The following is a 27,547-nucleotide window of genomic DNA, read 5'->3' as shown; positions in this document are numbered from 1 at the left end:
ATGTTAAAGTAGGTTAGTATTGATCCCATATCCATTGCATGCAATAACTGCACAAGCCTGCATCTCTATGAACTCTTTGGATGCATTTGCAGTGTTTTGAGTAATGTCTTTCTCAATGCTGAGTAAATGGTGAATAATGAGTGTTTAATGAAGTTTAATGAAGTTTCTAGGCTAGAGGAGAGACCAAAAGATGCTAACCCCTCATCAGCATCACAAATGAGATGATGGCATCTTTTGGTCTGTCCCTTGTGACATTCTCACTCATTGTAATATGATTAACTATGATTCACACCCATGGCAGCATCAGGATGAATTCAGAAGTGTTCAGGAACATATTCTCTCCTTACTTGCATGACCTGACTCAAAACACTGCAAATGCATCCACAGTTGATAGCTGCAGGCTTGATGCAGTTTTTGCATGCAATTAATAAGGGGCCAAATAACCGTTAGGTAACTTTGGTATACTTTCATACCAATTTAATTAGTCAAATTCTTATTACTTCCAATGGGGGGGACCATATACTGTAAATAAAATACTGCTTGTATTCCTTAATGGGAAAGTAGAAATGTATCAATGGCAATACTATGAAAATACCCTAAATTGGTATTCTGTGCTTTCGTCACATCATTTGAACTCAAATCCAAATTGCTTGAGTATGGAGCCAAAAAAGTAGGAATTTTATGCTAAACTATCAAAACTCGTAAGTGTGCTGTACAGTACATCCCTTTGGATTACCAAAAGCATAGCTACTGTTTAGGTATACAATCCTCTATTTCTCAAAATGTAAAATTAAAGACACAAACCAGATTTGACAGCAGTTTTAATTTGAACAAACTTTCATATACAAACCAGAGACAGAGATAAAATGGCTCATTTTAAGTTGTACATGGATATCATGATTGATTTGTATGACTAGAAATGGGATTCTCTTCTCCAAATAATACACTGTAAAGTGTAACTGTAGATCTGGGGACAATCTTCTCTCAGTTTTGGACGCAATACACACCCTGTAGTACTGTACAAATGTACTGTTTACAAACCAAAACCTGGGTCTCCATATCTTGACATGATGCATCAAACTAAACAAAGGGCATGTCGACAGCACAGGCAAACTACACAAGCCTCTTAATTCAAAACAAGAGCAAACAGTCCAACCTCCGTGGCTTTTTCTAAAGACGGATGGACAGCTGTTACCACATTCTGCTCATATAACATAACCAGATGGTTTACTTGGAGACATGAGTTTATAATTTAATTTTTGCAGTGTATAGTAACTAGTAATTCTAACAAACAGGAAATGTTTACTTAAAAGTCTGTTTCACTCTGCCAACTTTGCTTTGTACGGCACAAAACTGATTCCCCACCCACACAATTTATCAAAAGGAGCACTCCAACTCAAACGCAGCACAATAAGTTTTAAGACTGAATATATATTTTGTTTATTATAAGTATTTGTAATTTTACATCCAATGTTTTTTGTTTTTTTTAAATGGACACTATTGTGACAACCTTTCCCCAACTCCACTTCTCCCACCCGGCTCCCGCCCCCAAAAAGATGTTTGTTCAAATAACATTTCAAGACCTTTTTAAAGCAAAGGCACATTTGTCAATAAGTGTTTTAAAAAGGAAAGCAAAGGCAGGTAGCCAGTCTTGGAAGCAGAGAAATGCGAGAGGCTTCCGTGACAGCCACAGCAAGCCTTCAGTACCCAACATTTCCATCACATCAAAACACAAAACCTGACTTGAAGTAGGGAACAGTCCACACTAGTCTGAGAGGAAGCCTCGGACTGGCATGGAGGCCAGGGAGTTGAGGTGGGGCGTGATGATGTGGGGAAAGGGATAGGCATGGAGCCCCAGCTCTCCAGTCCACATAAACACTTGTCCTAAACCCCCGAGCTGTTGAGGGCAGGCATCAGTCAGCTTGTGTTGGAGCTGGCTATTGGAACTCTGGCCGGTCACACCCAGGCCTGCCTGGATGGTAGACGGGGGGAGTACAGAGCCTTGTGCCCAAAGCAGTTCTCCTCCTAATGGCCTTCCAGACAACCATAGCCCTGGCCCTTTCTGTCTGGAGTCAGGGCTAGTCTGGGGCTAGTGGCTACACAATCCACCAGTCAAACAGGAGACCGGTAGCCAGAGGGAGCTGTGTGTGGTGGGATTGGACCCACGCCTTAAGGTCCTGTCCCTCCTGTGTCTATTGGTCCCTGACTTGAAGAGGCTGCATCAGTGGGCAGGGCGGCCAGGGGAGGGCAGCTCCACATCATACAAACACCTTGGCAAGAGCATCTGCCCCAGCACTGGCAATGTAGCACTTAGACGGGTGGAATGCCACGTCGTGGATTGACTCATCAAACTTCTTACGGTGGGCGGTGAACTCCTGGATGCAGGTCTTACTATCCAAATTCCAAAGACGGATAGAGCAGTCATGACCTGCAGAGAAGGGGACAAATTAGGATGGGAATAATAATGCCTACAAGGATAGACCGTAAATCAATTTGCCTGGAGACAAGGGATCTAGCCAACCTCGTTAGAAATACAGAGATTATACATAAATATTGTTACTTACTGCCGGACATCAAATACAGTCCATTGGGGTCAACAGCTAGACTTGTGACTGCATCCAAATGGGCCACCATGGAGTGGATCAGCTTCCCTGCAATTATTACAAAGACAAATGTTTGCTAAAAGGCTGAGGATGGCATACACAATGGATATAGTACATTTAGACATAAGGAGGGATGCTGTCCGGGTATAACCTATACAACACCTGTGTTGTTGTCGAAGAACTTGATGTGGCGATCCTCCTGTGCGGTAATGGTGATGGGTAGGGTGGGGTGGCTCAGAACTTTGTTGATCTGACAGGGAGTGCCTAAGGTGAGAAAAGGGACACATTAGACCTTTTTCATTATCCATGAGGCTTCCTCAGTCCACCCACTGTCATGGATCCATCGCTCCAGATTTACCTGGCTCTACAGTGGACTCCAGGCTGAGGACCAGCTGGCGAGTCTCCATGTTGAAGAGGCCAATCTGACCACTGGTGAAGGAGGTGACCAAGTGTGCTGGCTCACTGCACACCAGGTCTACTGAGGAGGGCACGCCCAGCTCTGCAGCAGCAGCAAAACACACACACACACACACACACACACACACAAACACATTACACTGACAATCAAACACATTCTCAGACAACTCTACACATCTCACTAAAACATTGCTTCAAAAATCACTCAATTTTACCACAGAAATAAATAAAACATCAAACATCTCAACTAAATTAGTGTGACATGTCTCTGTACCTTTGTTCTCATTGAAGACTGCCAGGGCAGGGGAGGTGTTGTTGGCATCCCACAGCCTCACAGTGCCATCTCCAGAGCAGGAGAGGAGACGCTGGTGAGCACTGCTGTAGACCAGACCATACACTGAGTCAGTGTGTCCACACAGCGCCCCCCGCAGGACTGATGGCTCTATGAACCGGAAGGAAAAAAGTGTAAATTCCCAATTTTTGTCTGAAAATCGATTGCATCTCTTCTTTTGGAATTTCAGAATTACATAGAAATACTTGGAGGCGGTTCTTACCGTATGAGTCATAGGGGTCGATGTTGGGGTTGGGGGTGTTCCAGCTCTGGATGGTCCCGTCGACTCCCCCACTGAAACATTGCTCCCCTGTACTGCTCATGACCACGCACAGCACAGCACCCCTATGGAGAGAAGGCCAGTGTAAGTGATATTTCCACACATGGTCACGTGGACATCCGAATCGGAGCTTTGGAACTAGAGGGTGGGATGAGGTGATGGTATTTACCTGTGGGCCCTGAATGTGTAGATGGGTTCCACATCCAAGGAGGCACTCCTGCAGTCAAACAGAGAGAGTGGGTCCGAAAGCTATAAAAACCTTTACATATGGGGCTGTGGATACACTTATTTGTAACACTAGAAAAAGTTGTGGACATAATCTAGACTAAATGAAGATGGCAGACAGACATTCCAGAAATAGCTGTCTCCATCACTAGTACAGTTCATCGCATGGTTATGCACTAGACATAAAGGGGTAGTCTCACTTCTTGGCAGGGGCAGTCTTCTGCAGGTTCCACATTTTGAGTGTGTGGTCCTCTGAGGCTGTGACCAGGACAGGCTCCACAGGGTGGAAGGCTAGGCCACGGATCCCATCAAAGTGGCTGCGCAGAGTAAACTTGGGGTTCCACGTCTTCCTCAGAGCATCCTTATTGTTGGCGATCTGAGAGGAGGAAATGTGAATAAGATCAAGCAAGTGAACAGTCTATCCCTTGCAAGTTGTTACAATCGTATTCAAATGTAAACAATTCTACTGGTACCTGCTACCAGCTAAGGGGGGTGTTTAGCATAAGGGGCTAGTGGTGGGGGATAGTGGTAGGGCTGGCTATGCTCACTGTAATGACAGTTCGCCTACGGATAGGCAGTTCATTACTAAAGGTAACTCCTCCAGTCTACAGAGACTGCTGATTGCTTTTCCAACTCAACTTTATTTTTCGAGTTAGTTGTCCCTATGCCTCCTCTTTCTCCCCCTTACCCATTCTGCTCTACTGCCCTCATCTTCTCCTGAGATACTCACATCGTAGGCCAGGCTGTCTGCCTCGTTGGCCACTGTGAGTCCAGCCAATTCCCCCAGCCCCAGCTCACTCTCCATGGCCTCATCAGCACCCATGATGAACGACTTCCCTGAGGTGGGCGGGAAGGTCAGTGCCTCCACTGGGAAAATAAAGCCACAGTCAATCACCAATCAATGACTTGCAGGGCACCCATTAGAGCTAAGCTAATACAGGGTTCCATAAAAGATGTTAGCGGGTTGGTCTCAATGTCATGTATGTTCAGGAAGTGAATTTAATTTCCACTTCAAGAATTAAAAAGTGCCCAAACTATTTTAAATGTAGAATTTTCTTTCGCTGTTAATCCAGTGAAGACGAGGATAGTACCTTCATCAGTCCGGTTCGCCTCATGATCGTTGAGTCTGGCCACGTTGGGCCGTGCATGGGGTGTGGCTGAGGGCTGCATGGGTGTCATCTCCTCAGCATCTCTCAGGTTGGCCAGCATGTCCTGCAGCTTGGATCTGTTGGGCCCTGTTCCAGCAGCCAGGGAGACAACATTAGCACACAACACACAGTGATGAAGAGAGATTGAGATACACAATATGTAAAGAAAGAGAGAGAGGGATAGTCTTATTGTAAAGGGAAGGTACTACGGGATAACAAAAAGCCCTATTATGAAAAGCAGATTTATCAGAGAGAGAAACTATCAGACAGTGCAAAGTGGAAATAAAATAAGAAGAAGAAAGGAATAAGAATGTAAAAACAGAAGTAAACAATAAGCTGTAGAGAGAAAAAAAATAATAATTAAAAGACTTGACAGCAGTTGAGAGTCCATGTTAGTTGAAACTGAAGAGAAAAAAAAAGAGGCATATGATATAAGACGAGTGTTGGGGCATGTGTCTCCAGGACTTGGGGTTAGAGGGGTTTGGAGGATGGGTCTAATACAGCTGGCAGGGCGGTAGATATGAGACCACAAGGAAGCAAAGGTTCCTGCGCCTCACCTGCCAAGATACCCCCACCAAGGTCTTTGGAGAGTAAATGCCAGTGAACACTGAGCTTCTCTGAGTTGTGGATCTAATACAGAGGTAGTAGGGGGAAGAATACAGTAGCTTTGTCCTTCAAGGTTGGAGTCCAAGTGCAAGTGAGTCCAAGTGCTGTATATGCACTTCAATAAGAATTAACCACAAGAGGGTGATTACTTAGAGTACCATGTGATTCTGTTGCGTGTTTGATTCCTGTTAGACTAAATCCAGTAAAAGCTTTTACCGGAATCAACCTAGGACATCAAAACTACACATACCGTATATGTTGGTGACGCAGATGATGAAGATGATACCACCAATATATACAGAGAAAAGTGCCAATATCCTGAACACGTCCATGAATGGATAAGATGCAGCTTTTAAATACGGCTGTGACAGCATAATGAAAGACACAACAATGACAGGGGGAGAGCGAAGCATGCAGTGAAGAAACAATGACAACAAAGATTTGAAGAAAATAACAGAATAACAAAACACAGAGGTTGTATTGTACAGTGATACAAATAACACAAACCACTTTCTCACAGGACACAGACATAATTGAGGATAGAGCTATGGCAAGAAATAAGAAGGAGCGGCTAAAGTAAAAGATGAGAAAGAGGGCGAAGATGTTTGTTCTTGATTTGAGGCTTTCATTTAATTTCTCAAACTCTATAGAGAGGGGCGAGGGAGGCAGCGATGCCCGAGTGGACTTACTCTTCACCCCCTTTTTCCCCTTGCGCTCCTTTCTGTACTGCTCCTTGAGTTTGGTTATCAAGCCCTGGTCCACGTCCCAGGCCTCAGACATGGGACACTGCTCGTCCTTCTCTACACAGGGGGACAAAACCAGACCGAGAGGCTGTTCAGGTGCAGCCCTGGATGTGGCCATTGGCCAGGCAAAGTGCAGGGTCTGGTCTCAGGCTGCTACTCTCCTGGAGGTTTCTCCACCAAAGATCTAGCCGAACTTAGTTGGCCATGTCTTTTAACTGAGCCCTGAGATCATTTAAATATTTAAAAGGGAATTCAAAGGGAGGTCGAAACCCCCAAGGAGAGCAGGCCTTTAGGACATCCCTGTTGTAAAGAAAGATAGAGACCACCTGCCAATGAGATCAGTCCTGAGTTGAACCCTGCCCATGAGAAGCACAGAGGCCAAACAAGAGATGGACCATTCACTGTGGAGATGACCATCAGCTCTTTTACTGTTGACATAATCACCTGGAAACGTGTGCGTGTCCAGTGAAGGGACTTGATGCAAACTGGGGTGTTCCTTTGTCTGTACACATTAATCTATGTTACTTTACTGGATGAACATTTGGGGGATCAAATTAAACACAAATAATACATTTCAAGCCATGTGCATATCCTTAAACACATTTTGAAATACTCGCTCATCCTCATGTTGAAATCCTAAAGAATATTTAAGGAATTCCTTAAAATGTTCTTTCTGGTTTAAACATTCCACAACTCAACAAACCAAAACAAAGGAACTGCCCAATATTGCTTCCAGACCAGTTTGGTAGAAAACTTGTGGGACCCATGTCATTACATACTGAGCATAGTCAGGAAGAGAATCAAGTAAATTCCCTTCATACACCATCCCAGAAGTGGAACAGACATTTTAGTCACAGGCTTATTTGGAGACTCAAAACACACAAACAGAACAGATCACAAACAAAGGGTTAACACAGAAAAATCACAACTCAAAGTCATGACTTATGATTGACAATGGCATATGGATGGTGACGAACAACAGTACATTGTAAACAATCTGCAATCTGTAAACAAATTAGAGAAATTGACTGAAAATAAAATAGCAACTATTAACTCATTTAGTGCCGAGGGTGAATAAAGTCACCCTAATTGTCAACATTCTAGAGTGCCAAGGGTGACTTTATTCACCAAAAAATGATGATGCTTCATTTTGTATCAAAGTATTGTTGCTAGGGAAATACCACATAAAATGCTTGGCACTCTAGGTGGTGAGTGTTCCGGAATTCGTTGGCAGTTAGTGAGTTAAATGGCTTTGACAAATGTATATCATAGGCAAATATGACATTACTTAATGGTTAGTGTGGCACAATGTATACAAAAATTAATAATAATAATAATTAAATTAAATTAAAAAAAAGTTTAAAAAAAAGAAAATAAAAAAATAGATGAAATCTAAAATTAAAACTGTATGTTGTAAAAGGAACAACCGGTCATAGCGTCACACCGTACCACTGTAGCCTATCCTCTCCCCGGTCCACATGTGTTACTTTCTAACACTGTCTGTTCCCCATCTCTCACCGAGGAGTGTTTCCCCTTACTCACCCCAGTCTGTGCCGTCCCCTGCGCTCCGTGACTCTGGCGAGGTGTCCATGTCATCAGGGCTGGACAGGAAGTCAAAGCCCTTCATGGCCTCCTCTGTGTCTGGGTCTTCACTGGTGTCCATACGGGGAGATATGTTCGGTGATGATGACGAGGATGGTTTCTTCCTTATGATCTGTGGAACAGACAGAGGGTCTGTCTGTCTACGGGTGCTTCCCTATCACTGATCCATAATCATTATGAAAAGTAGGTGTAAGTGATGAATGTGGACCAGAGTGTGTGTCTGTGCATAAAGTTCTTACCGTCCCTGTTTCCAAGATGGTTCGGTCCTTCCCCTCACTTTCCTCATCTTCCTCCTCATCGCTGAACTCTGCTGCTGCACTTTCAATGAACTTGAAGGCCTCCAATACAGCGCTGGAGTCACTGAGCTCTGTTTTCCTGTTCACACACAATCACACAGTGTTTGTATCCATGGTGAGACAACACTAAGATCTCAACAACACTGAGCTAATGATCCTACATAATGAAAGCAGATCGACACAGAGAGCAACATGACATTTCTACTCATAAGGGGTCACCCAATGAGCAAGCTCATTATCACAGACACGGAAAATGATGACTGATCGTCGCAAAAGTCACACTGGGCGGCATTAGCATACAGGACTGCATCAGTGGCGTATCAGTGTGGAAGAGTATAATCACGCCCTTTCATCTTTCATTCTAAGGAATCCCAATTCAGTGTTCTTCAGCAACGTTAACTATCACAGACACGGAAAATGATGATCCTCAAACACAGGATCAAAGCTACAGAGAACCACAAGTACACAACTATTTAGTTCCATTTCTGAAACCAAATAAGCCTCTCAATCTGTGCTGTCATGCATAAATACATACTGTTGAACAGCATATTGGTAAAAAAACGATTTGCATTAATTTACATGATATGGTGATGTATGTTGGTCCTTTCATTAGGAATGTGAGGAGAACTCACCCTCCTGTGCTTGCGCCCTTTGGTGATGTGTCTGTCCCGTTGACCAGGGGCTCTGTGCCTGTCCTGTCAGTGGACCTCCCTCCCCCAGCCTCTCCAGCCAAGCTGAGCAGAGCCCTTACCCTCTGGGACTTCACATCCAGGATGGTGTCTGTGTAGCCTACCTCCTGCAGATACCTGAAACAAAAGACAGGGGAAATTGCTGGCTTCTGCTCAGATCATAGTTGATCTAGCGTTGGCTCTGATCTTGGCTCTGAACACATTATGTTTAATACATTATCTAAGAAACTCTGTTTATGGAAATAAACTAATAGGTGTATGATTTTGAGAAAACCTCAGAACAAGAAATGATGTAAAAAGTGAGTTAACGCAATCCTCTTCAATAGTAAGAAACCACTGTCTATGTAATAAAATGTATATGACTAAATCTTCAATTACCTAACCACCAACATAATGCCTCTACAAAACATAGGGTAGTATAAAATATATCAGTATAATATCAGTTTAGGAGGTTGATTTAGTTACATGCAAGGATGGAACCAAACGTTTGGTAACAACACTTACTGATACATAATCTATAAACCCAGATATGGTCTCTGTTAAAACATGCTGATAGACCAGCAGGATTCCTCATGCTGCATATATATATGGTGTCCTCTCTGTAACACCGATCAATGTCAGCTCTGTTGAGGCCAGTGCACTCAGCCATCTTATCATACACTTGTCCTGCAGTGACATCCGCAGTTTTAATTGGTTTTATCAGGATATGGACGAGGGGTTGGTTTAGCACATTATTGATCATTTATACTTACTACTTGTACGTGTTGGTGGCCAGGGCTCCCTCATTGACACTGCCTGGAGTGTGATCACACAACACTAGTACGTAGCACTCACAGGACATGGTGTATGGGTAATGACCATTCTTGACCAGGGGAAGGAGCTATTCCCCATGTTTTTTCCTGCCAAAGCATGGCACAGGAGCAATATTCCACCAGCCATGTCTGGCACGTCTGGGGCAAAGAGTCTGACTCCTAGACTGGCACTGCTCTGCAGACCAGCTTCACTGCCAACTACCTTTGAGAAGCCAAGTGGTTTGACAATAGTGTGTCTGAGGGTTGCGCTGCTACAGAGTATAGCCAAACACCACACACTGTGATAGTGTTGGACTCTATAAATATGCGTCTCTACTCACTGTCTGAGGAGCTGGCGGCCTTGCTTCCAGGACAGCTGGTTGTTCAGTGACCCAGGGGCCTCGTTCTCATTCGCTTCATCTGGGGGACAGGAGCAAGAAACTAATCACAACACAAACTCTACCCCACACACAGCCAGTGACAAATCATCTTTTTATAAAACATTGCTTTTTATCCAGTCTAGAGGACATAATGAAATTAATGGGCCAATTTTAAGAGAGACGTAGGCCTGTCCACTTTCGCTTCTTATTGTACTAAAAGGCTGTTTCCTCCATTGCTCCTTATACTGGGTCATTGAAGACATGCTGCCATGGAAATATTGACATTCAATACAGTCCAGAGACATCATTAACTTTTAAACTAGTGCAACCCCACTTCTTCTATGCTTTATTAAATGGCGCTCTAGTAGCTTCTTGGAGAGATATGGGACCTTGAAATGGTGTAGGGCTGTCCTCAGATTATACTGTTAGACTTTAATTCTATTTCAATATATTCACTGGTGATAGCTTCAGTCAGGTAAATTATCCTATACAAAAAAGCAAAGATATTACAAAATATTATTACCAATAACAATCACAGCAGAAAAATAACTTTTAAATTAAATCACATTGGGAAAATATGAGCTATGAGCAAACCATTAAGAGCACTCTTCTAACCTTAAATGGGGATCCCCTTTAAATCAAGATAAAGGATTAAATAAACTAATAAAAAGGAACCAGAGCTTAGAAATTAATTCCTTGCCTTTTCCTGCACATGACCAAGGCTGTCCAGAGAGGTGCGAAACCAGAGTGGCATATTAGAACAGTGGTGCCAATGAAATTACTGGAGGCTTCAAATAGTTCCAAACATTCCACTACGATTTACCTAATATAGATTTTTTAATGTAAGATATATGTAAGTGGACGGGGCTAACAAGACATCAGACAGGGAAAAATGGCAGACTGAAATATGCAGTTTCAGTCCCTCTCAATGAAAACAATGAAACTACCACACATTTGAAAAATCTCTCTTGAATTGATTTAACCACACAACTTTCAGTATAACTAAGAAGTTTTGCAGCTGAAATTGCAGTATGTATTCAGTTTGAAGATTTCAATCTAAGCGAGCAATATTTGTCAGACTGGCTAACCAGGCAAGCAAACGGTTGCCTGACAACTTGCTCCATAGGTCTGCATGAAGATACTTTCATTGGCCCATTCTTCTAATATACAATTCTGTATGAGACTGTCTCTCCCTCACTCCATGGTTCAATGTTCACATCACCAGAGTCCTCCGAACAAGCTAACTACACAGTCCTCTTGAATAAACTTGACCGGTCCCTAATTGACTTAATTTTATATATAAATTAGGGACCATTGAATTTGTGAATCTATACCAATTTTAAAATAGTTACAAAGGTGCTGATAGCTAGCTTCCGACTTTGTGGCTGCGTCCCAACTTTTCTCTTTAGCTTCTCCCGTTCCCTAATAACCACCTGGTCCTACCCCAAATACAGTCATACAGTAGTGACTAAAATTACAGTAACAGTGGATTACATTCACCCCTCACTAACAAAACTTGCAATAAAACAATATAAGTCTTGAGGCATCACAATGACTTAGACCCATAACCTAGTTTACAACACACCTTGAGCTATAAGCTCTGTTACTATGAAACAGTAACATACAAGCATATAAAACAGCCTCAAACTAAAAAACCTTCAAAACTTGTGTTTGTGTGTGGTGAAAAAAACCACAAATGTAATGACGTGTAATGTGTAAACTGAGACTCCTCTGTATATGACAGATAGCGTGTCATGAGGCATTCCTAGCTGGTCATCAGTGAGTCTAACCACTGGCTTAGTCTGTCCCTGAACAGGGACTACAGGTGCATCTGAACAGGGACTACAGGTGCATCTGAACAGGGACTACAGGTGCATCTGAACGAGGGCCAAGGGCTAATAAAACTTGTTTGGCTTTCCTGTTGATCATCAGGCTCCACTGACTGACTGATGGGTGATAGAGAGTTGCAGGTTTCACTTGGTAAGTGGGCAACCGTGGATTGTTCTTTGTTCTTTGCAATGAGGTAGGGCTCTGGCTTACACTTATTGGCCTGTTTGTGCTTTCCAGGTACACCAAGGTACCAGGTACACTGTTCACCCCCACAAGGCTCAAATCTTCAATAAGTTTACTAATAATAAGTGGTACTCTGTGGCTCAGTTGGTAGAGCATGGCGCTAACAACACTTAGGTTGTGGGTTTGATACCTGCTGGGACCATATATACTGAAATGTAAGCACTCACTGCAATGTAAGTCGCTTTGGATAAAAGCGTCAGCTAAATGGCATATATTATATCATATATTAAGTTTACTCTTGAAGTCTCGATCTGAGTGAATCCTTTTTGGTAGGCCATAATGCTGAATGGCCATAATGGTAGGCCAACTGTGCTTTGGAGGTGATGTTGACAAGCTCAGCAGCTCGAGGAGGTAGGGTCTTGCATTGTATACATCTCAATCAATTCTTGCAGTGTTGCTCAATGTCCCGTGCCATGTGATGCCAGTAGAACCTTGAGCGGACCAGGTCCAGAGTCCTCTCCAGATGCTCCATGTCAGCATGCAGTGACTTCATGACTGTGTGGTGATACTCTCTGATGAGAAGAACTGGGGCTCTTGGGGTTCCTATATAATACTCCATCCTTTAGGGTAAGCATGTCCCATGACCCCAGGAGAATGGCTTCCTCAGAGTTACCAGTGTTTTTTCATGGAGGGTCTCTTTTGTGAGCTTAGGGCCCTGATGACGATGGATGTGACTGTATCCCTCTGCTGCGCACACCACAGGTCCTCAGTACTCAAACAGGAAAGTCCAACCATCTCAAAGGCAGTGACGTTGATGAAGACCTCAGGAATAGCTTCTGCTGAAGCTCATAAGGTTACGGCTAGACATTCTGACATACTGTGAGGAGATTGTGGCAGTAATCAGTAGGCAGGTGGCCCAGACATCTGGGGAGGGGATCGCAACCCAGTCGTGTACCTCAACACAGGTGTGAGGACATTTTGACTGCACATCATCATCGATGTTTAACTGACCTGTTCTATACAATCAAGGTAGACTAGCACTTCAAGGAGGTTTATGTCACCGACAGCCTTCTTCATCAAGTGCTGAAATGTTGCTGTGACTCCGTGTGGCATCATCTCAAACTGATAAAAGCCAAGGGGACAGATAAATGCTGTTTTTCCTTTGTTCACCTCATTCATGGGGTTTGATAGTAACCACTTTGGAGGTCCAGCACTGAAAATCATTTGCTTCCAGATAAGCAGTCCAACACAATGGTGTGTCTGTTCAGGGTGCGGTAGTCAATACAGAACTTGATTTGGCCACTCTTCTTACTCACCACGACTATGGGGGATGCATAGGGGCTTCGAGAGTCACAAATGATTTCAGCCTCCAGCAGATGTCCAAGGTGTTTTCGGACATCTTCTACATCTGAGAAATTATGTGGGACCTCTCTCTAAAGGGGCGATCATCTGCCATCCTTATCTGATGCTACACTCTTTTAGAACACCCTAAAATGCTGGAGCTCTCTTACTCAGCCATCTTCTCAAGTGCTCTTTACAGTTAGATGGTATGAAAGGTGTCACCGAAGTAGTCATTGTTGAATGGAGAAGGAGTGTCTGCGACTTTGTGAGTGTGGGCCACGCTTTCAACAGAATGCAGTTCCCCCATCTTAAGCCTGAGTTACAGGCCTACCTTTCCCTCATTTCTTTTTTTTTTTGAGAGCCACGCACCTGCTTCCCTGGGAAGGCACAATATGTATGCCACTGGTCACTATTATTTGATTAGCCATCACACTCTTCTGATCAGTACAGTCAAGGACAATCTTGCTGCCTTGATGAACTTCATACAGACTTTGATCTCTGCTCCAGGGGGCCTCACATAGGTTAATTTAATGAACCCTATGGGTTCTCTCTCGTGGTAGGCCTTTAGGTGGTTGAAGCTCTGTTCACATTTTTGAGTTCCACAGTCCAGCTTCTCACACAACTTCCCTAGTAAAGGGTTTGTTCCCAAGAGCATGGACAAGTCATCATGTGTTACTAAAGCAAGTGTGTTTAAAGGCTACTAGACACACACTACTTCAGTGTGTGTACAGTCCACTCCTTTACTGGCTCCTCCGGCGTTTCCCTTGTACCTGGCAGAGCAAATGAATCGCTGGGCTACTTCCTCTGCATTTCAAGGGTTCTGGCACTGTCTGGAGGAGTGACCATCTTCACCACAGTTGTAGCAGAAGAAGTAGTCTCTCTTGGGTGGTGGCCTCTGACCCCACCGCTCGGGAGAAGATTGTCACCCCTCTGGGGATCGCCGTCCCTGCCTCTCAGCGTAGGGTTGACTCCCCCTCTCTGGAGAGTACAGTCTTTGCCTCTCAGTGATGGGTCGACTAGACATTTGAGGTTCAATGGATGAGACACTCACCGTCACCCACATATTCACTGTAGGTCACTCACTTGCTTCTGCAGCTCAACTACGTGGCCAGTCTTCACAGGAAAACTCTTCTGGGTCACAGGTTTCTGGTGTGATTGTCTCTCCGCTTCTCGATCCTCCTCATGGACTTCTTGGAGTAGGGTGGGAAAAGACGGGCTTGTTTCTCCTCTCTATTGAGCCTGAGGTGGATCAGGACCTTGCAGCTACACATATTCAAAATGTTTCTTCTGCTATAACCAGGTACCATGACATGCCACACACAGCAAAAAAGACAGTGTGCTAATATCCAACACCGCTATTGTAACACCAGACAAAACACTGCTGTGGAATACCTGAGCTAGCTTGGATATAAAAGAAAAATGGGACTGATCTAGTTCTGAGTGGGATTGGATCAACTAAGGGTTTGTTTTAGCATGAGGACATAGTGGTGCTAATAAGATGTAGATGAGGTGTCAGTGAGGGGACTGGGTTGGCAATGCTGAGGGGAGAGAAGGCTCCAAACTGGGTCATGCCTAATTCAGGAGACTGAGGAGCAGGCAGGTGCAGCACTGGGTGCACACACAGCAACCCCATCCCACGCCCACCCACACACACCCCTCCACCCAACACCTCTCCCCCTTCAACCCCACTCTCCATCATCAACACTGAGCGCTGGTGCCTTGAACAGCCTCAATGAATATAGATGAGGGAATAAGAAGGGTATATCTCTAATCATAGGAGGGAAGGAGGCCAATTATTCTACATTGCTTTTAAAAGGTAGGTACACAACCACTGCCTAGGGCAGCCTTTCAATGCAATGGAAACCTCCTTGAATAGAGTTCTGTGGAATTACAATGTGTAATTCTTATACATTTGAGTTCTCAGTAACAGACCACGCGATGAATCTACTGATTAAAAAAGACAGGACTCAACATGTGCAAAGCCAACAAATACTTTGACAACCATATACGCAGAAATGTTGTCACACAGAGTATATAAATACTGCAATCACTATGATTTACTACTCACCCAGGGAGAGAAGTGGTTTGCTGTGAAAGACTTACCAGAGTCATAGCTTGGAGGCTTCATGTCACCTTGGTTCAACTCAGTCCCATATTTTAACTTGTGGTACTTTGCCCTAGAGGGGAAAACAGAGAAACAAAACTGGGCTTAGTATGAGCAAAACATGTTTATTGCAGAGAAATTGATTAACCAAAAATCCAGCCACGCTTAAGCCTTAGGATTTCACTTAAACTCCTTTGCTTGATTTGCACGTCTGATTCAATTGTAGTGATTCAATTCACATGATTTTGTGATAAAAGCAGCAACATAACCCTAATCCTCTTGATCTGCCGATGACATCTAAAAAAGGGATGTGCAGAAGTTAATATTTCTGCATGATGGCACACCGCCCCAATCAGTAGAATAAAATGCATCCAAAAGGCCTTTTCTGTATGTGTGTTACATCCTACCATGGCACTGCTTCCAAGGCTATCCTGTAGGACTCTAACCATCAAATTCCTTTTAAATTAGGAACATCCTGTATTTTGTGGGCTATTCCTTATAGAGGTCTTCAAAGATATGACCTGTTGCTAAGCAACCATAGACACCATTCCTCAAATTTCTTGTTGAAACTAGGTTCACTGGAAACAAAACGACGTAAATGCAAAGCAAACAAACTTTTGTTTGTTAGCTGGAGACACGGCCAAGCCACCACAGCCGATCTCTAGCCCACCAACATCTGTGATTGGTGACAGAAGGGTTCTGTAGCTGTGGCCCATCCTCCACTGCAAAAAAACACATCAGCCATGCCCTCCCATGAGAGAGCAGACATAACAAAGCCAAGTCTGGGAGGTTTTAAACTTAATTTGAAAGGTTTACAGACTTAATCGTGAAGAGGTTTTAGTAAATAATTTATTTGGTCAAGTGCTCATCCTCCTCCTCTAAAATCAACTTTTGTTGGCTTGTAATTGCACAATATATTTTGTATACCAAAGTGAGACAACTGAGTTCAATAGAAGCATGCTGAAACCTTTACAGATGCACTGTATGAGAGTGGTGCATTGTGTGGGAAGAACGGGCCATGCGTCATCCCAGACTAACTTGTGGAACATGCACTATGGCCAGCGGTGTATTTATGTGTCCGGAGAGGGAAATGCGGAGAGGAGGGAGGGATGGAGTGAAAACAAGCCAGACAGGGAGAGAATGAGATAGAGAAGAGAGAGAGAGAGAGGAGGGGGGCATAAATGACATCATCAACATATCCCAGTTCCAGAGAAGCCATGCGAAACATTGGGGGAATTGCAACGTGTCTCATTGCTGTTACCATGGGGACCTGCAGTCCAGATCTGACACCATGGTGCGCACAGACAGGGCAGTCTAAATAATTCTGCAGCTTTACTGAAGAAATGGAGCAATGGTGAGCGACCTTGTCATGTCTAGAGAGAGAAACTGCTCTTGTCCTGTCCTGTCCTTCCTCTGAGGACAGTGCAGTGTCATCAGTATCTGACACCAAACACATGCCTCCTGCCAAAATGCACTCAATAGAAGACAGCTGTGCTCAGGGGATACTCGACCACTCCATCACTGCCTCGACTGAACCCAAATAAAAAGCATTTTAATGTTTGTTTGACCAGTTACTGTTGTAACGCTATGGCTATGGTGACATGTTATCATACATGTGATGGTATATTGCTGAGTAAAGTCATAAGGTCACATGTTGAGAACTGACCTCTCCTGCTTCAGGGCAAACTCCAGCATCTTGATCCTCCTGACCAAGTCCTTCTTTAGGTTCTCCTGGCCTTTCCTCTCGCCCTGCAGGAATGCGATCTGGGCCTGTGTTCACACACACACACACAAAATAAATAAAAACATATTCAGCACAGCCAAAAAATCATTGTCATTGACATGTCAACTCATTTAGTTATCGTTCTGAATCTTCTAACATGATAAGGCTTTATAGGCATAATTGTCTGTGTCATCTTGGTCAAAGGAACAAGAAGAATGCCGCGGAATGCCCCTCAGTGACTTATGCTCTATTGACATTCCAGACAGTTTGGGGGAGATTGCCAGGATATTGCCTAAGGTAGAAGAAGGATTTAGGCCAAGTTTTGGACGTCCTAAATACATAGGGCTTTTGGCAATACTTTCATTTGATGCAGAGTCAACCCCACACCAACTGTTTGGAGAGGTATTGGTAACATGCGAAAAAGAATACCAAATGTGGCACAAGCTTCAAACATCTGAGAGAAAATTGCCTCCAGAGACAGAAATATATCAAATCAATATGCATGGCATTGACATGATAGCAAACAAATCTGTTTTAATCTACTCCCTCTGCTTCCATGCCTTCCTCCATCCATTCCTCTCTCCTTCACTCCTCCGCACCAGTTTCTCCTTCAATAACAGGCAACAGCAGTTGACGCACACAGTCTGAGTCAGAATTACATCACTAGGTCCCACACACACACACACACACACACACACACACACACACAGACACACACACAGACACACACAGACACACACAGACACAGACACAGACGGCTTTCCTGAACCTGGCAGAGCGCAGCGCAGAGGAGGCTACATTACAAGCACCCTGGCACAAATCATCACCAACAGATTTCAACTTAATTACTCCTTTCTGAGAAAAAAAGAGAGTAGTAGGAGTTACTGTGGAGTTCTGAGTTTCTCTTCGAAGGCACTGCTGCTGCCTGCAGTGATGAGTCATGGCAGAGCCTCAATCTGCATGATTTAAATAACGTGAGCTTCATTTCACCCACCCTCCAATGAACAATCCCACAACCCTCCATCTCTAACCTAAACAGTTCACATCTTCAGGACCCAGGGGGCAAGGAGTGTTACTCTCCATCCTATAAGAGGGCTCAAATAGTCTACATTAAATAACAAATGTTTTCAAACTAGAGACCTCATGTTTCCTGGACACAGATCAAGCATAGTCCTGTACTAAATCTCACTTTCAATAAAGAATATCTGCAGGCTGCCATGTTGGAGCTCAGTTCAATGACAAAACACCATAGGCTACACTACAGAATACGGTGAGAGACACTGGGATCTGCGGATAGTTTTTAATCCAGATAAAAACTGATTCTGTATGTGAAATGCTACCCTAAAATATTATTGAAAATGTTGTGTAAAACTGGCTCCTGGTGTAAGTAAGAAGGGAAGAGAGTATGCTCTGACTCGCCATCTCTTCTCAATAAAACATTAACCTTGAGAGGAATGCAATGAGTCAACTTGGGCCATAAAAACACACAGGATGCATTTAATTCCTGACCTTACACTGACTGTATTATCAAGCCAGAGGATAAGGGACTCTCAGTCTGCGCCACTTTGGGACATGGCCACAGACGGAGGAACTGAGCAGCAGTCTAAAACTTTTGGCTTCTCTGAGATATGAAAGGGACATGTAGGTAAAGACCATTTGTGCCACTGTCTTATCTAATGTCATCCCTGGGTCTGTGTTTTCTTTCACAAATACATTAGCCTATCTATACACACTCTCATAAACACAGTTCACTTTGATCAGTGGACCTTCAAGTTAAAGTCAGGAATGTCACTGTTAAAGTACGTTATTTCAGTAGCTAATAAAACAAATCAGCCTACTTCACAAAACATATGGCCAAGGCAAAAACACTTTGCTCTACCACCTTGAGCACATTTCAATTAGATAGGATCCTAGGGCTGAGTTCTGTGCATTCCAGACATGTTTTCTTCCAGACTAGTTTTGCGTCATTGCCAAAGGCGACTGAAAAACAATGAAGGCATTTAGCTTAGACACAGGGAACTCTGTTAAAAGCTCAGCAAATCTCAGTGGTCAGTCCAATACACTGATCTCACTCCATCCACATGCACATATAGTCACACTACACACAGATTAGGCTATTACATACTCAAATGACTTTCAGTTATGGTTCTCCTTCATAAAACACAAATTAGCAAGAGCACATAACAGACTACGGCAGACCCCATATTTACAATGCAAACAACCTTGTTCTCGATGAACACAGGGTTTGCTCTATCACAGCTACCACAAACCAGTGAGAACAAAGATGGCTGGACTGATAACTAGCCAAGTACATTCCACACATTCCATTATGCCAGTACAGACAGACAAGAGCAGCAAAACAAGAGGGGAAAGGCAGCGGTGCAGCACTGCTCAGCCTATACAAGGACCGTACTGAACACTACAGCGGCATCAGAACACATCTCACAAGAGAATAGGTAAAAGACCATGAAAACACTGAAGCCATATTAAACTAGGACCACATGACAAGGTCATAGTTGGTGAAGTTGACATCGTACAGTAGCGTTACCAAGCAGTAAGTGAAAGACAAAGACACTGGCTGTTATATGAAGGATGCTCCTATGTCCCATGCAAGTATTAATATTACACAGTAGGGTTCTCCCCAGGATTTTTGAACAGCGTGGCGCTGGATTGCATTATCAAAACCCAACTCGAAAAAAGAGCTAAAACACTGAATTCACTGAGGAACATCATAACACTTTCACTTTTGTTTTAACAACGATGTAGTTGGCGATCAAAGACAGTTACTCTATCATTACTACATATATCGTTTAATTTGCCTTAACATTTTTACTCCTGCATTCTTTGGGGAACCCTGCAAAGCACACACACACACACATACCTTTTCACACAACTTTTTCATCATCAGCATTTCTACGGACAAGTGGGTTCTGAGACTATACTGTGCAGCTGTGCCACAACTCCATTACAAGCTCAGGAAAATATGATAAAAATATGAACAGATGCTAACATCTTGAAGAGACCACCAGGCTACCATCCATAACAGTGTATGATAGAGGCAAAATATAGGGGGGGGTGGACAGAGAGTAACAGTCATTATTTTGTTCTCATTAACCTAGCCGTATGCAGTTACAGGTATTTACAACACAACCATTCATACTCATTACTGTCCCAATGAATTAGACCTATTGTTGGAGTACTACTAAAGACAGAACATAGCCTACAGAATCATATTCTAGCCTAGGCAATATTCATGATGGTTTTAGGAAGCATTACAGAAAAAGCATCTTCTGTCAATGCATGCATGCGTAATGAAGGGGGTGGAGGGAGTAAACAAATCAATGAAGGAGCAGAGGAAGACATTTGCTGGTGAAATTTGCTGAGCTTTAATATAGGACCATGGTGGCAGCTGGTGGCCTTTGGCCTCTCCACAGTCTGTGTCATCACAAGACTGCAGGAATCAATGCCAGCCAGCAGCCTCCAGCTCTGTTGTCAGACTGCCTTGGCGTGCCAGGGCTGTCAGGGCAGGCCTCGGTTTCACCTTGTACTTCCAACACTGCAGTGTTTCGCCAAAGTGCCAATGAAGTTGCAGAGGTGTTAGCTGACATAACTAGATAAAGAATGTTCAAATCAATAAACACCAACACCCACACACACACTCTTTAGTTGTGTCTGTTGTAGACACAGAAACCCTGACAGATTGGTGCAAGTTTAAAACTTGGGAGGCAGGCAGTTCTATATTGTGAGAAGGCAGCCATCCTACATAACCACATACCTAGTCTTTTGTGTAAGTGTGAGTAAGTGTGGCAGAAGGAGAGAAGAACTCATTAACAATGTTTGTAGTACACCACTGGACAGGATGGAAGTGCTCTACTCACAGTTAAACAGTCCCCAACTCTACTCACAGTTAAACATCCCCCAACTCTACTCACAGGGAAACTAGGTAACCCACAAAACCATTTGATATGTAGATCTGTGGTCTCAGGGGTACCTTCTTAAAAATATGTGCTCCTGTTGAAGGCTAGTGGTACTCAAGTTAACCTTGTTAAGACCAGGCTTTTTGAAATGAGTGAGGCCTTGCCACACGTCAAACCAATCAAATAACTAATGCCTTCATTGACTAGATTTTGTGTATAGAGCACACTTCTGGCAAAACAGAAGTTTTCCCTTCAGATTTCCTTCAATGAGGGTTCTTGGAATGTAAAATCCAATGAAATTGCAAGCACATTCTCCATCCAGGTTCAATCCAAGCCAGATCGAAAATTCTTCAGACCTCCAAAGATAGGGTGAGAACAACGCAATTTGGAGGTATGGCTACGAGAGACTATACTCAAGTGTATGTCTCTTTCTCTCTCCTTCTCTTTCTCTCTGAGGAGCAGCCACACACGCACACAAAGGGGAACAGAAATAAATGCAGCTTGGCCGTGGATGTAGTACACTACGTTCACTGAGGGATGGTAATACCAAAACTTACAGTTTCTGGGATATGAAGGAGATTAAGACGACTGTAGTTCAGATACCTCATGGCCATGATCACTTTCTCACCCACCATGGAGATACCTCATACCCAGTCACCTTCGACCTTCTCTTGGTGTAAAATTATGGCTGCTGACAGATAGTTCTGGCAAAGAGATCCCCATTTAGAGGAGGGATTGCCCATCCAGAGACAGAGACAGAGAGAAGGCTATAGAGGACTGGATCACTGCCTACCCAGCCTCATCAATCAGGCCTGAGGAGGATCGTGCTAATCAGAGTTAGCCTGCTATGTACTCTACTAATTAAAATTAATACACTTAACTTGTATGTCCTTGCTAATCTGATTTACAGCCAACATGCGTGAGTCCACCACAACCTAGAATTTTACATTTCAGCAGGAACCCAACGGCACCTGATGGGCTCGGGCTGGGCCTGATTTTCTGAGAATTAATTTGGGCCCTGCCATGCTCGGGTCTGTCGCGACAGAGCTGTGGCTGTGTGATAACTCGCCGCCTACTGCTCTCTCTCCCTCTCCCGCTGCTCTCTCTCCCTCTCCCGCTGCTCTCTCTCTCTCTCCCTCTCCCGCTGCTCTCTCTCCCTCTCCTACTGCTCTCTCTCCCTCTCCCACTGCTCTCTCTCCCTCTCCTACTGCTCTCTCTCCCTCTCCCGCTGCTCTCTGTCCCTCTCCTACTGCTCTCTCTCCCTCTCCCGCTGCTCTCTCTCCCTCTCCCGCTGCTCTCTCTCCCTCTCCCGCTGCTCTCTCTCCCTCTCCCACTGCTCTCTCTCCCTCTCCTGCTGCTCTCTCTCCCTCTCCCGCTGCTCTCTCTCCCTCTCCCACTGCTCTCTCTCCCTCTCCTACTGCTCTCTCTCCCTCTCCTACTGCTCTCTCTCCCTCTCCTACTGCTCACTCTCCCTCTCCCACTGCTCTCTCTCCCTCTCCTACTGCTCTCTCTCCCTCTCCTACTGCTCTCTCTCCCTCTCCCGCTGCTCGAGTCATAGACGCACAGCACCTGTTCAATTAAATGTTTTTGTTGTTGTTGTTATGCAGAAATAATGCCAATGCTAATTTAGTTTGCATTTCGAGCTCTTTGCTTACGTTGTCTTGCTGTTTCTATCCATCCTAATTACTGAATTGGTGTTAAAGCCTGTGAAAAAATAAAGGGAAAAACATTCCTAATGCACGAATGTACCTCTGCTCTGTCATGCCCTCTTCTCCTGCACCTGACCAAGTGTATCAGATCTATTGAAAGCAAAACAAACGTTGTTCCGTGAAGCCTTCTCTTATGGAGTGCTATTGGCATCAACATTTATAAAAAGACAAAACAGGCGACAACAAGATCTGGCTAATTTCTAGAAATATATACGGTAGGCTTTTCTGAGAAGTGAATACAGTTGTTGATAGTAACTAAGGTGAGTTTTCAAGCAGTCTCTCTCTCCACTCTTCTCAGTGAATAGCTTTCCTGGCCTCACTCCGCAATGCTGAAATGTTGCTGTTGTGCGCAATGGATGAAGGCACAGACATTTTCTGGATTTTTAAATTTTTTTAAATTGGGCTCAAGCTCATGAAAATGTCTTTGATGTCGGGCTCAGGCCTCATCTCAACAAGCCCGGGTCGGAACCCAGGCCCAGGTTGGAACCTCACTCTGTCACTTAAATGGGAAACAAAACTCTTAATATGCCAAACCTGGTCTTGTAAAAATGTTAACAGGGAAGTTGCAAAAAGTACAAGCCAAGTATTGAAGGAAAACAGAATATCCAGTTGGACATTTGATTACAGCTGTGCCACACCAATATGTGGCTCTGCCCATCATCAAATTCAGACTGATGCTCCACTGACAGGCTGGTTACACTGCATTCCAAACAAGCCCAAGAGTGAACCTTTATCCAAACAAGTGACAATAATACTAACTGTGTTCATGTGCTACTCGGATATAGGAATTAGGAACCTTGGAAATGTCCAACTTAGTCAGCTCTACTTGTCTACTACCCATGTATGCATTGTCCTCACTATAATAGGGGTTGAGATAGATAGATAGGTACTTTATTGATCCCCGGGGGGGAAATTACTATGTTGCAGCTGCCAGTGTGACACATAACCACAACACAAAGAACAAATGCAAAAACGTAACAAGTACAAGAACACAAAGTATAAAAGTATAAAAGGATGAGTAGTGAAACAACTGGGTGATAGAGACACGTCTAGATTCAATTTGGATTCTGGTACAAAAGGAAAACTAGACACACTAATGACGGGAAGAAGAACAAGGTATGAAGTAACCCTGACATTAAAAAGAGAATGATGGGGAAAAACGAAAAAGTGGAACAGAGAGGACAGTGAGAAACACTACCTTACATTAAGGCACTTAGCCCATTCAAACTTTTCATTATTCATAAATGTCAGTTTCCTTTCAATTAAATGAGCTTCTGCCTGTTACTTCATATAGTAGTACCTGTTAAAGTGAAAGCATATGAACCAATATTGACCTATTTTATTTCATGTAAGGGTCTTAAGACACAACAAGGGTACAGTCTGAGATCTGAGCTTTGGATCACTGATACATTCTTCCTGCACACTGTTACCAGTGCACATTGACCTATTCTAAGTCATAAAGGCAGTAAGATACACTACACTGGTCTTGCATGTCAACAATTACAATGAATTAACATGAGTGAGTTGCCCCTTTGCAACACTTTCTGCAAGTGCAAATACAGTGGGAAATACAGGGCTGCATCTGGTGGTTGCACAGCAGCAGAAGGAAGGAGGACAACAAGAATTCAAACAGAGCGAGCATGATTTTGGCGCCACAAACAAACCACCCAATCAGCTAATTTGCAGTCTCACTCTGTTTTACCACAGACCTCTGTGCAGCAATGCTGATAGTGCTTCACAACAGCAGGAAGCTATAGGGCCCACCTCACAACTAGCTCCAACAGCACTTTATAGGCTTCTGTACTACTGTACAATATATCTATGCAATATACCCAAGGCTCATCATGCAGCTTCTGATATCAATACTGAGTCTCACATGGGATTTTGACAGTTGTCAGCGACAGAAATGTTTTTTCTAGCATCAGTATAAAAGGCAGAGCTTGGTTGGAAGGTCTAGGCTACTTGCTCTGATTGCATACATCTGAAATATGTGAATGACTAGTCCCAGGCAATTACTTGCAGTAAGACCGTGATCTACATAAACCCCCAAACTCTCAGCACCTCCTTCACCCCATCACTGAATCACCGCCCTCTGTTTGAAATGTTCTGGGTATTTTGCTCATCCACACCACTCTCTCAATTCTACAAAGGAAAGAACAGAAATAGCAGGTGTCCTTGCTTTGACAAATTCAGGCCAGACACTTGCAGATGACACCACAGTTGAACAGTAAAACATATTACGGTTAGGGAAACCATGCATTGTAAATAAATATAATTTGCACAATAAACATTACCAGAGCTACTCTATTACCAGAGATACCCTACAGTATATTTGAAACCCCATAATTGTGATAGGCCTAGGATACATGATGAACACAATTCTTATAAAACAACCCCCTCTGTGACAACAACTAACATGACATAGGACTACATTTTGCTTGCAAATTTATGTCACACAGAGTGAGACAGAAAGCAAAGCATATGCAGCACAATGAACTAACATAGGCTAACTGTCATCACTACTATTGACAATACACATAAGAGGGGCCCTGCAGAATAAGTCCATTTCTACCTCACCAGAAGCCAAACCGTAGGCTGCTGGCTCTGCTATTTACTTCATTTATCTGACCTGAGCCGCTTATATTTTGGTTCGGCTCAGTTGAGAAAAAGGGCAATATTGTCGCTATAGATCTCTGGTTACTGTACGCATGTAAAGTGTTTAGTGGAAAATCGAAGAGAGGCCACCGTTGTCTCTCTAGATCCTGTGATTTCATTCCCACTCTACTCTCCCACACAAGGATATTTTTACAACAAGCTATTTACGGCAAACTTCCTCTCGAGGGGATGAAAGAAAACTAAAAAAGAAACACCTCTCTTGATAACAGCAACACTCCCCTTAACAACTAACCGCTGAAATATTTTACCAGGGCAAATCAACAGGAGCTCTAGGTCAGCAGAATAGGCAGGGTGATGTCACTCAGCAGTCAGGCGTAAGGGTCTTCTATATGGCATACAGGCTACAGAGAGACCCTGCTAAAAACCTGCCCAATAATATCTAGGCCTTGATTCTAAGCTTTACATTTACATTTATGGCATTTAGCAGACGCCTTTATCCAAAGCGACTTGCAACAAATACATGTTTAAGTAAGCAAATCATCTATCCATCAGTCATTATAAGATAAAGTAATCGATGCTCGGACCAGGGGCTATTGGTAGTCACAATGCTAGAAGAAGGATTTTTTTGTTATTTTTATTTTTTTTAAACAGGAGATAAACTTGTACAGGGGGGTAGTGGGGGTGAAGAGGTCTTTAGGAGGGACCGTTAAGATGTAGCCTGAAGAGATCGGTCTTCAATGCTTCAATGCTTTATTCAATGTCATAATGTGGGGTTTTGATATATAAGGTAATTGACAAAGCCAGTGTCATAGAAAGACAGACCCAACCTATTGTGTGTACAGGATGCGCAAAAACAGACTATCCCAGACAACATTCTGCAAATGACCATGCCAGCTGAACCATGGTCAGAACAGCACAGGGCAAACTAAGCAAAGGCATAGCCTACATCTCAGGAAGAAGGAAAATCCTTGTAAAGGAAATGTCTGTGTCCCCTCCACATTGTTCTGCTCTTCCACCATCACAATGCATGCAAAGTGACCCCTATTTAAGTGTGTGTGTGTGTGTGTGTGTGTGTGTGTGTGTGTGTGTGTGTGTGTGTGTGTGTGTGTGTGTGTGTGTGTAGAATATGTACATGTCAGAGGCGAGAAACTGAGTGGGAAGATTTACAAGGAGAAATTCCTCCCATCCCTGGCATCGCTTTATCTATAAATGAGGTGAATCAGCAGTACAGACATCAGGACCAATTCATCAGATCACTGAAATTGTCCTGGGATCACAGGACGCATTACTGACATCTCCATATAATGGGACCTCAAATTATGTCAGGCAACTATGACCGGGCACTGTAGCTATAGCGAGAGAGCTACTGGCTAGCTAAATGACTCCCATCCTACTCATACAGTTAATGTTCTAGACCTTTCAGTCTTGGTAGCAGCGCCGCTTTCCAGTCGCAAGAAAGGGTGGCTAGCCTAGTAGTAGGAGCATATCATGCTAACAAGCGACTAGTCTAGGACTAGTATGAGCAAAGTAGGGGGCGCTGCGGCTTACTACTAGGTTAGCCAGATGGCTAATGCTAACTTAAACAAACGTTTTGTGTAAGGCATAGCTAGCATATGGATATGGCTAGCGTCAAACTATGCTATAACACCAAAAGTACGCTCGAAAGTGAATACAACAGCATAGTAAGCAACCTGTAATTCGGCCCGCTCCACCTCCCATTGTGCTCGCTCCACCTCGAAACGGGCCCATTCGTGCTGCAGGAAGTGCAAGATCCCCGGGATACTGTACTGAGCACGAGCCGCCTCCCCTGCGTCGCCTTCAGGCAGTGGTCCTTTTCCACCACCGGGTAAAATCGAATTGTTATTATTGTTAAAGAAGACGCCGGGCCCTGCCTGTTCGTCCATGGCCGGGCTCGGTTTACCGACGGATTCTGTTTACTTTCCTTTGTATCGCTGATTTGTGAAGTCTTCGCACAGTAGATGTAATCGGAAGGGCAGAGGCTGTCGACGACGA

At 43.8% G+C, this 27,547-nt stretch overlaps 1 protein-coding gene across 1 annotated transcript; it reads right to left on the bottom strand.

Annotated features, from left to right (window-relative positions):
- Positions 1-745: 745 nt before the first annotated feature.
- Positions 746-27,547, bottom strand: strn (striatin, calmodulin binding protein). The gene is made up of 18 exons (XM_083695390.1): positions 27,226-27,547; positions 17,236-17,339; positions 15,569-15,642; positions 10,073-10,151; positions 8,884-9,057; positions 8,195-8,330; positions 7,896-8,067; positions 6,300-6,410; positions 4,948-5,091; positions 4,587-4,723; positions 4,057-4,232; positions 3,801-3,848; positions 3,575-3,696; positions 3,295-3,462; positions 2,962-3,102; positions 2,766-2,867; positions 2,565-2,651; positions 746-2,428 (listed from the first exon to the last, which is right to left on the bottom strand). Exons 1-18 carry the CDS (start codon positions 27,436-27,438, stop codon positions 2,259-2,261), a joined length of 2,358 nt encoding a protein of 785 aa, XP_083551516.1. The 5' UTR covers positions 27,439-27,547; the 3' UTR covers positions 746-2,258.

Source organism: Argentina silus (genome assembly GCF_951799395.1).
Source record: "Argentina silus genome assembly, chromosome: X".
NCBI classification, from domain to species: Eukaryota; Metazoa; Chordata; class Actinopteri; order Argentiniformes; family Argentinidae; genus Argentina; species Argentina silus.
Note: the sequence above shows the minus strand (reverse complement) of the source record. Positions and strands in the feature narration are given on the sequence as shown.

What these genes read in the sequence shown, in the direction of transcription:
- strn (XM_083695390.1), bottom strand. Translation starts at nt 27,438, where the DNA reads ATGGACGAACAGGCAGGGCCCGGCGTCTTCTTTAACAATAATAACAAT. An exon ending in AAGACTGCCCCTGCCAAGAA is followed by an intron (nt 3,849 to 4,056) that starts GTGAGACTACCC and finishes GTTTGACTGCAG; the next exon opens with GAGTGCCTCCTTGGATGTGG. An exon ending in TACACATTCAGGGCCCACAG is followed by an intron (nt 3,697 to 3,800) that starts GTAAATACCATC and finishes TTCTCTCCATAG; the next exon opens with GGGTGCTGTGCTGTGCGTGG.